General features: G+C 42.5%; 1 protein-coding gene across 1 annotated transcript; it reads left to right on the top strand.

Annotated features, from left to right (window-relative positions):
- Window positions 1-4,191: 4,191 nt before the first annotated feature.
- Window positions 4,192-9,251, top strand: kazald3 (Kazal-type serine peptidase inhibitor domain 3). Its single transcript, XM_032516710.1, has 4 exons — window positions 4,192-5,122; window positions 8,239-8,399; window positions 8,478-8,625; window positions 8,781-9,251. Exons 1-4 carry the CDS (start codon window positions 4,591-4,593, stop codon window positions 8,864-8,866), a joined length of 927 nt encoding a protein of 308 aa, XP_032372601.1. The 5' UTR covers window positions 4,192-4,590; the 3' UTR covers window positions 8,867-9,251.
- The last annotated feature ends 1,611 nt before the right edge of the window (window positions 9,252-10,862 follow it).

Raw genomic sequence — 10,862 nt, forward strand, 5'->3', positions numbered from 1 at the left:
GAAGCGATACACAATATTTTCAGTGGCAATACTGCATTGATACACAGGCGCCAAGTATCAATCTGTTATTATATACAGTACGAGATGGTCAGTTTGTCTGCTTGACAATCCCATTTTGCTGCAGTACAATTGAAGTGAGATGAACAAACAGAGAAATTTTATTTTTAGATGAAACAGAAGTTGACAAAGTTTCCTTTTGGGGACATCATTTGAAATTGGGAAAAAGTAGAAGGTTATAAATTGCAATATATCGCAGAATAATGCCATATGTTTAAAATCGCAATAATATTGTATCGTGGCAAAAGTATTGGGTATATTATATTGTATCGGGAGGCGTCTGGTGATTCCCACCTTTAGAATTTACCATAATAAAACTCTGATTGCTTTGCCTGTCTGCTAAACTCTGGTTTTATATTTTTTTGAATAAAAGTTCTATTCGGTGGGCATAAATGGTTTTATAGTCAGAAAACAATTTGTTTTCAAAGTGTACTAAATATGATAAATCACTCAATAAAACCGTGCCAATATTCATAAGCTTTGTGTAAAACAACCAGTCCATGATGAAGTAATGTGAGATCTTAACATTGACAACTTGACCTTTTAATAAATATAAAGACTTAGTTAATAATTATAATGTGCTAATAATGATAATAATAATAATAATAATAATAATAACCACTATAGGTCCCATGTGTAGAAATACATTTGAAGCAGTAGCAACACTTCATAAACGTCTTAAAGTACAAAGTTAAGTACATGTTTGACAGTAATATAAAACACTAGGTTCAGACTCATTGTAACACAAAATCTCTGAAATCTACCAAAAGTCTCAACAACAATAACAGCTAAAAAGTGCTGACTGCGTGTCTGACAGCAGACATGTTGTTACACCCATCAGGGAAAAGTACAGCGCTGAGCACCAAATAACTCAGTGAGCAGACTGAAGCATAACAAACCCTCCATTACGGCTCTATTTCTGTCTGACAGTTGGTCGTCACTCTGCCAACGTTGGTTTATTTTCAATGTTTCACTCTGAAGTGGTGAATCTATAAAAGTGACAAAACAAACCAGCTGATTTACAGACAAACAAATAAAATCAGTGAGTGTTTAAAGTTAAGAGTCTGAGGAGAATGTGGAGGAATCACTAGAGTTTATGGGGAGCAGAAAACAAAGGAAAACATTTTCTCTGAAACATGGTTCAAGCATAGGCAACTGAACGTGCATTCTAATGCACCGGAGCAGGTAAACAAGGCTCAGTCTTCAAGGGGGCAAGATAGAGTTAATGAGAGTATCGTGCATCTGAGTAGGAATGCTGTGTAGGCGATGGGATGTGTGTCTAAATGAAGAAATGACCAAGTCTCGTAGATATGCTGAAGTATATGGTCATGTTCAGAAAGAGCTTCATTAAAATAGTCAGCCGTGGTTATTTTGATCAGAAGTGAAACCAAAACAGTGGCGCCCGGATAGCTCAGTTGGTAGAGCTGGCGCCCACGTCAAGACATTTACTCCTCAACGCAGTGGGCCAGGGTTCAATGTCGACCTGCGTCACGTTGCTGCATGTCATTTCCCCTCTCTTTCCCCTTTCATGTCTTCTGCTGTCCTATCAAAAATAAAGGCTGAAAATGCCCAAAAAATAATGTGAAGAAGTGAACTTAAACAGAAGGGCTCAGCTTTCTCTATAGCGCCTGTCATCATGTCATAGTGTCTCTAGCAGCAACGCTCAGACTGCAGCTGGACTTGCAAAATAATTTGCGTAAAATCTATCTAGAGTAGTTTGATGCGTCTGCATTTTGCGTACTTTCAGAGACCATTAAGGTGGAGTCATGCTTCTGCTGGGGCTTTTGAAGAGCTTTTGCTGTAGCCCACGTAAGGGGCCTGAAGATTATACTTGTGCACTTACGGCCAAGTGGCCCAATCACTGTTGTTGTGGTTTGTGTCGCCGCAACGTGTAGTTACATTTTTTGAGAGGTGCACGTCAGGCTACAATGTGGGGGCTTAGGGTCCGGCTTAGGGTCCGGCTTAGGGTCCGGCGTAGGGTCCATGTATATGTGCACGTAGCCTACCTACGTACTTACCCACAGCGTCAATTTAACGCAGGTGCATAAATTGGCCTATAATCTTGCCTTCCAAAGCCTACACAAGGGGTTAGACCAGCAGGGCCCCTCAAGAACTCCTGGCGAATTCTCAAAGAATCCTTGAAGCCATTCAAAAATCATTGGAACCTTTTCAATGACCTCTAGAAAAACTATACACCAAGAGCCAATGCAATGAAATAATCTGCTCTAGAACATAGAACCATTTGAACATCCTAACAGAATTGTTGAACACCCTAAAAAACCTTAGAATCCATTCAAGGAACTCATGGACCTTCTCAACAAAGCACAGATATGCCCTAAAAAGCTCCTCAAAGCACTCTCAAAGAACCTCTGGAATATGCTGAAGGACTCTCATCAAAAACCATCCCTGAACCCTTTCAAGGATCTCTTCTTACCAAGTCTTAGAGAACTAAAGCCCCGGAACCTCGCAACTTTATACCATTACATCCCTCAAAGATCCCATCAAGAACCAATGAAACCCCTTGATTGATGCTTGGAGCCTCCAAAAATACCTCTGGGAATTATTCTGTAGAAGCCCAGAAAGTCAAGGTCATCTAAAAACTTCATGGAGGCTCATGCAAGCACCACCAGAACCCCTGAAATGCATCATGGACCCAGACAAACTACAACAAAACCCAGGAAATGTTCCAGATTGCATTATTTCCCAAGAACCATTACAAGACTCTCTTAAGGAAGACTGGAGAGTCTTAAAAAGATTTATAAAAGGTACCCAGGACAATAGAGCCTACTTAAGGCCTTGGTAAAAAAAAACTACCTAATAAAAAACCCAAAAAAATAAAAAACCCATGGAACAACCAATAACCTTTCCTTTGAAAGACCACTGGAACCTCTACGGGGTCCTTGTGAAAGCCCCTTTGTGGGACCATAGAAAATTTAGGACACCTAAAAACATAATTTAAGCTTATTCAAGCACCATTGAACCCCCTCTAAGGAAATCAACTTAAAACATAAACCCCATGGACTATAAGAACCTCCTATAGACCCCAGGGAACCCCTAAAATATATTATCAGTGTCCTCAATGATTCCTGGATTCCCTATTCATGAACCATGAAGAATTTCCTTCAGAAACCCTGTAATGTCTTTGTAGACCAGAACCCCTTCATAGACCCCCGTAACCCCTTTAAGGACGTCTTCCTGGAAAACTCAAAGGGTTCCCTGTAAGAGACCTGAAACCTCCTGGAGGACCCTGGGAACCTTTCCAGACTTCAAAAACCTGATGATGAGTTAAACAGCTGTCACGTCAGGCAGGGGGAAGGGAGCGCGAGCGCACAGCTGCTGCTGCTGCTGTGCGTGCTAAAGGGAGCACATCAGAAATACAGCCACGGGCTACTGTCCTCAAAACTCTGTCAGGCAAGACAGAACAAGACCGGAAATAAGACTGCTGCGCCTTCAAAATAAAAGATGGAGTTACCTTAACTTGTTTCCTCCTGTAGTTGTGCTACAGAACTTACTGTTAAACATAAGCTTGGAGACACTACCTTTATTTTATCATTAAATTAAGATATTTTTTGTGTGTTAGTGTTGTAGTTCACAGACGGTCCTAAGCACCGCCAGCTGCTAATAGAGACCAATCTTGTTTCTCCAGGTTGGAGAGCGGCTCGTTTGGTAAAAATGTGTTTGTTTTAACCTTAGCCTACTACGTTAGGAAAGATGCGTCCTTTGTGATTTAATTTAATTTTGCTGTAAGGTAATTGATCCCAAAAGTTTTAATCTGTGAATATCATGTCCTACTTTGCTTACGTTTATTAAACCGTGAGCACGGATTGTTATGAATCCGTGCGCACGGTTTAGTTTTTTTTCTCCACTGACCCCAGGGGGGCTACGTAAATACATGACTGTGGATTTTGTCCCCCATCACAATATTGACATTGTTTCGATCTTTTCCTTAGTAGGCCTGTTTGGACAGGAGAAATAATTAGAGCGAACAAAATGTAGGTATAGATTTAAATTGACTTTCACAACGGCATCGTCTCCTTTAGGACTGATGTCCTACTTAAAGCCCAAAACACATTTGTCAGGACTTTATTTTGAAGGATGTGACCGGACGTTGATAGTTTTATGATTGCAAATTTGACGTGGTTGTCTCGTGCCAATCTGTGTGCTGCGGAGAAGCGCGAGCAGCTCAGCTGTTTAAACCTCCGATGAGTTCAGGCAGATTCAAACTTTTAACTTTGAAATAAAAACCGTTTCCTATGTTGTTTAACTAATAAAAAGGTTGTTTCAGAGAGAAGTTGACCTTTTCTTTAACTTTTTCCGAGTTTCCCTGGGTTTTCGTGCTGGTCTCGCTGTTCGGGTCGGCGAGGAATGTGAGTGTCGGGTTTTTAATTCGCCGACAGACACATTTTTACTACGGTTCTGGTTCTGGGTTGTTCTGTCGCGTTGAACCCGAGAAAGTAGCCTACCGGGCCGACCCGGCATCACCCGTGCAGTGACGGTGTTTGGAGCCAAACGGAACTCACAGACCGGACTAAAATGCTGGGGATGAGAGGACTAGTTATCCTTCTCTACCTTCACACATGCCGGGCCTTCCCCAACAAGCTGCCGGCCCTCAGCACCGAGCCGCCTGGGCAGTTCACCGACCCGCTGCTGGACTACGACCGGTTGGATGAGGAGCTGGGAGGTGGTGGGGGGCGGAACGGGACCGGCGGGGCTGCGGGCTGCGGGCTGTGTGAGCCGGACCTGTGCCCAGAGACCAGGGGATGCCGGGCCGGCCTGGTGCAGGACTCCTGCGGCTGCTGCAAGGAGTGCGGAAACATGGAAGGTCAAGCCTGCGACCCGGGGGACCGTAGCATTTTCTACGGACTCTGCGGGACCGGGCTGCGGTGCCAGGTGGACCCGCTGCCCGCAGAAGAGGAGAATGAAGTGGAGGAGGTGTGTGTGTGTGAGGAGCAGGAGGCGGTGTGTGGCACTGATGGAGTGACATACATGAACATGTGTCAGTTCAGAGAGGCCGCTTTCTCCAAACCAGGGCTCAAGACCAGAGGGAGGGGGCCCTGCAAAAACGGTAGGACGTCTGTCTCTGTCTGTCTGTCTCCCTGAGGGGATGACAATATCCAGTTTACACATTTAAAAAAACTACTTCAGTTAAGCCTAGCCTATAACAAATAACTTAGTTACTTATTTAGATTAAGTAAAGGATGCCTACCTCAAAATGAGAAACCAAACAAAAGGCAGATGTCATTTTCATGTTTCCAGCTGTTACAATCATTTACTTTGTCTGCTCCTCCTGCTGCCAAGCTTCACTGTCTGTAACTCTGTCTGTTCCTTCACATCCACTTTGTCAATGGCCGATTACAACTCCAGACAAGAAACATGAAAAGTTGTTTTTGTGTCAAACTTTTTAAAATTACAAAGTAATGAGTGGAACATGTTCTTTATCTCAATTAGGATACCTGCCTCTTAGCTCAGAGAGCAGTGTTAGCTGTTAGCATCTGTAAACTGATGGAAGGGGATCAGGTCTGACTGTGACCCCCCCTGTTCGGACTCCGAGCTCCACCCGTCTCTGTGCTCTGTTCTAACAAACAGCCAGTGTCTGAAGAGAAACACTCCAACACTGTTTTACTTTCCTCCACCTCCTCCACTTCCTCTTCCTCCTCTTCCTCTTCCTCCTCCTCCTCCTCCTCCTCCTCCTTCTCCTCTTTTCTCGATTCATCATTAAACTCTGTCTGATCTTCACCTGTAACCTGAAATGGACCAACAGATCCCGTTGCTCTGGACGGAGATCAGTGAAGGCTATTAGCAGAATTTTTCCGGAAAGTTGTAAGACTTCTGGTAGCTGTGCCAATTCCCATTCCCAATCTTGTAGAGACGGAGAGTGTAGGTGTATGTTAGGCGATAACATAGGAACAGGCTAATTATTACTTAGTTAAATGCTAGTTAACATTAGTAATTAACCCCATACAGCAAATGTAAATTGAAAGTGCCTGCAATCTTATTCTGTACTGTTCGGTAATTCCTCTACTATGCAACAGTAAGTTGCGTGTTTATGACACAACCAACACAATTGCCTATTTTTACAAAAATGTCTGCTACGGAGCCATAACGTGAGATACAAGAAAATGAAGCTTTTTATACATTGTCGTGCTTCTTTAGAAATAAACAGTGGACAAATAGAGTCTTTAAATGCTTCAGATGGAAAGTTATTTGCTGTCAAAATGAACGCGGGTGATGGCTTGTTGGCATCAAAATGGCGCCATAGGAGCTGCGCGTTCTGAACAAAGACAGTTAAAGAAATGGACCAACAGATCCCGTTGCTCTGGACGGAGACCAGTGAAGGTTATAAGAAGCACTTTTCCGGTGAGTTCTGAGCGTTACCGCGCAGCCGCCAACTGAGAAATCTCAATCATTCCCAATCAGCAGTCACGGAGAGCGTAGGTATATGTAAGGAGATAACATAGGCACAGACTTACTACTGCTAACTAAAATGCTACTTAACATTAATTAAATCCCAACAGCTATAAGTCAAAACTGTCTGAGAGCTTATTCTGTACTCTTACAGTAATTACTCTACTATTCAACAGCAAGACGCGTGGGTATGACACAAACGTTAGGCTATTTTTATAAAAACGTCTGCTACAGAGCCATAACATGAGGCAAAAGGTAACGGAGCCTTTTATACATTGTTGTGTTTCTTTAGAAATAAACAGTGGACAAATAGAGTCTTTAAAAGATTCAGATGTAAAGTTAATCGCTGTCAAAGTGACGTCAAAATGAATGGCAGTCAATGGAATGCTAACGGCGGGTGATGGCTTCGTAGAATTAAAATGGCGCCATGGGAGCTACGCTCTTGATTTCGCCCTGCAGCTCGGTCTGGAAACCTGCATGTTTAATTCTCCTGCTTAAGTTCACATTTTTGCGGGAACCAATCACAGACTGGCTTATCTACCTGGCGGCGCTATTGGTGGAATTAACACAATGACGATAGAGAAGCGACCAAGCAGTTTCTGGTTTGCGTTAAACATAGCAGCCACCGAAGCGCAGCAACACCTTGATGCCGTTGTTGCTGCCACGTCACCCGGATCGTTGGTCTGATTGGTTAAAGGACTTTCCAATTGCGTACAGAGTCATTTGAACAATGCCCATTGGTCACGCCTCTTGTGCAGAGAAAGTACAGAGCAGACTCCCCAGACCAACGCTCCATCTCAACTCTATTGAGCATGGCTTGGTCTGGTGAGGGCCACAATAATCACACATATGATCTTTCAGCACATTCCTCAGTTTTAATGGAGAGAAGAAATAAACAGCAGTTTGACCTTCAACATTGAAAGAGGTTTTACTCTAATTTTTATTCTCTCTCTCTCTCTCTCTCCCTCTCTCTCTCTCTCTCTCTCTCTCTCTCTCTTTCATAGGATTACAATATCTCTTGCCCTGCTATCCTTCCTCTTCACTTCCTGTTCACACTGAGTCTGAGATCCTGAATGAACCTGGTTTCCTGTTGGTCTGGAGGTTTTCTGCCTCTGATTTTGGTTCCCCCAAAACTATTTTTTGGTATTTTGTGGAAAAAAATATTCCTAAAGAATGTACACATTCCTTTTGCTGTGACTTCTTGTAGACAATGAATTTACAATATTGTCTTAAATGAATACAAAGCGGAATATTTTATTTTAATTTACAATGACAGCACTAAAAATAAAACCAGAGCTTGCCCTGTTGGGAAATGTGGGTAACTGTCCACATTTTTACAAACCAACCACTTATTACGGGATGTTTCACCATAGAAGAGTTTTGGGAAGCAGCTGTGTGCAACGTGCCCTCGTAATTCACATTAACTGTGACAGTAATTGGGATACTAATATTTGGACAGCAAAAAGCAGGCTTGAAACAAAATGACTTCTCAGAGTGTATCTAAGTACAACTGAACTCTGAACAAGACATTTTCATGTGACCGAAATTTTACAATTAACTTTGATGTAAAAGTGAAGACAGAAAGTGAAAGGGTCAACGTTCTATTAACAAAACACTGACAACACCCATTGGTTGATTGGTTGAACCAACATCCTGTTGGGAAGTTTTCTTCATTTTTCTGTCTGTGTTTGGGTGAAGTTACATTTCGTCATTATACTGTTGTTTTTGCCTTCCTGTTTCTCTCTATCTGTTTCTCTCTGTCTCTGTGTCCATCAGTACCCATCATTAAGGTCCCCCCTCACAGCCAGGTGAATGGGACGGGCAGCAGTCTGGTTTTCCTCTGTGAGGTCTTTGCATTCCCGATGGCTCTGGTCGAGTGGAGGAAGGAGGGCCAAGACGTCGTCCTGCCCGGAGACGACCCCCACATCTCAGTCCAGGCAAGCAGCACAGACATCAGCCAATCAGAATACTTTAAAACCACCTTCACGTCTGACTACCTGTCTCACCATCCTCAGTCTCGGGGCGGTCCTCTGAAATTTGAGCTCTCCAGTTGGCTGCAGATTGAGGGGGCGGGTCCAGAGGACTCAGGAACCTATCGCTGTGTTGCTCGTAACAACATGGGGTCAGTGTCGGCCTCTGCTGTACTGGGAGTACTGGGAGCAGGTGAGACAGACTCGAGCTGTGTTTCAAAGAGTAGCCTCATAGACATATATTTTCTTCACATGTATTTTTCACAATTTTTGTCAAGAAAATGAACACCTGTCTCTGTCTCTCTATCTCTCTTCCTCTCTGTCTGTGTCTTTCTGTCTCTCTGTCAGCGGAACTGTCTTCCTACCTGGCCAATAGTGTGTCAGAGATGAAGCAGCTGATGGACGCCTCAGACTACGACCAGGACTTTTACTGACCAAGGTTATGAGGTCACTTTCTGCAACTGTTTGGCTTTTCTTCAGCAAATACAGTAAACGCATCATCGCACACACTGGTGGACACATAAGACGCTCTGACAGGACAGATGATCAGATGGAGATTCTGCTTCGGGCCAGTTTGTTTCCAGCAATATACCAACATATTAAAATGTGGATCATTATATCATCGGTATTATTATTACTATTATTATTATTGTGTATTAGTGTGTCCCAACATTACTCATATGTCACAGCGGGTGTTGACACGGTGTTTCAGCATGTTGAACGTGTTGTTGATGTTGCAGGGTCGAGCCCAAGTCTCCTGTCTGCTCCGTCACTGTGAAACTAACTTTATCCCGTAAATAAATGTAAAAAAAAAAAAAAATCTAGTATTTGTGTTTCCTCTCTGTGCTGATGCTTCACTGACCATCAAATACATGGAATAAATCACATTATGCAGATTAAAAACCCTGCAGGAAGTTAAACCTCCTCGGAGAGCACCATCAGTGATGAATTATGTGTGAGGAAGCTGAACCAACATGTGGTGAATCCATTAACCAACAGAAACTTTGTTTTCCAACATCTCAACCCTTTGTTGCCCTCTGATATCGTCCAGAGTTGAAATTCTTTCTCACAGCGTTTCTTTGACAGACGTTTACCTTTCATCCTAAATTGCTTCAAATCCAGTTCACACATCACACAATATGTAAATAATACATAGTGATAATAAGTTCCACAGGCCCTGCTGCGGGCCTGACAAATGTTTAACAAGAAAAAAAGGTTTGTGCAACAATAATGTAATTTCTTACCATGTATGTCATCGTCTGTTTCTATCCAACTACTGTTACACCTCACAGGAAACTCTTTTACACATATGTACACTGTTTCTTTTTCTGCTGCTCCCACTCAGGTCTTTATAGGAGCAAATGCAATCATTTGCTGTATGTTCAGCTGTCCACAAACTTTTGTCCATACAGCATGTTATTTTCATAGATATGTTATGTTATTTATATATATGTTATATGTTATTTTAACAAACAGCAGAACTCTTTACAGACAAAATTTTATCCAACCAGGATGAAAAACACATTTTACTGTGAAAAGATTCAAAGCAATAACAGACACGTGTGTGTGTGTGTGTGTGTGTGTGTGTGTGTGTGTGTGTGTGTGTGTGTGTGTGTGTGTGTGTGTGTGTGTGTGTGTGTGTGTGTGTGTGTGTGTGTGTGTCAGACTGGAAACATTTTTTGCTGTTCAGACCATGGATGTTTGCTATGGTACAGGCAGTGAGACAGCAGATCAGATCACTGCTGTATAAAAGGCTGTTCATCAGTTTATTTCCACCATATCTGTGTTTGTTAAAATCCTGACTGAAAACATATCAGTGGAGCCATAACCTCTGTGTTATATTGTTTTTCCTGGGGAATGCAATTCCCCAGAAAAACTCTTAATAAAATGGTGATTAACGTTTTTGTTTCTTTGTTGTCTCAGGAAAAAGATTCTCTTCAATGAATTGTAATGTATTGACAGGCACATTCATATTTTGTGTGCATATGTACCGTGTACTAATTTAATTGAGTTCTTTAAATTGCCATGTTTGGTTCTGAGTTCCACTGTTCTTCACTGCATGTGAATGTGTAGCTCACAGCACTGGAGTGTACTGTTGAGACCATGTTGTTTTAATGACTCTGTTCATGTCCTGCAGACCCTGTGAATGTCTGCAGGACATTTTGTTTGCAGAAAACAGCTGAAAGACAGTCCTGCATGTTAGTGTGTTCCTGTTCCACCAACAAATCTGCAGCTTCTCTGTCTGCTGAGTGAATCCAGGAAATACCAGCAGATTCACTGCAACCTGAAATAACTTCCAGACCTCACAAGCCAATCAGTGTTCTCCTGGAGCCTGAAAACACACAATCATCCGCATCCACTCCATAGTAAACAAGTCAGAACTAGATGTATTTCATTATCTGCGCACACAAACAGCGGATGGATGGATGG

This window comes from Etheostoma spectabile, chromosome 5 (assembly GCF_008692095.1).
Source record: "Etheostoma spectabile isolate EspeVRDwgs_2016 chromosome 5, UIUC_Espe_1.0, whole genome shotgun sequence".
Taxonomy (NCBI): domain Eukaryota; kingdom Metazoa; phylum Chordata; class Actinopteri; order Perciformes; family Percidae; genus Etheostoma; species Etheostoma spectabile.

Coding starts and splice junctions, on each gene's coding strand:
- kazald3 (XM_032516710.1), top strand. CDS start 4,591: ATGCTGGGGATGAGAGGACTAGTTATCCTTCTCTACCTTCACACATGC. Junction 5,123..8,238: donor GAGGGGGCCCTGCAAAAACG/GTAGGACGTCTG, acceptor TGTGTCCATCAG/TACCCATCATTAAGGTCCCC. Junction 8,400..8,477: donor ACCCCCACATCTCAGTCCAG/GCAAGCAGCACA, acceptor CACCATCCTCAG/TCTCGGGGCGGTCCTCTGAA.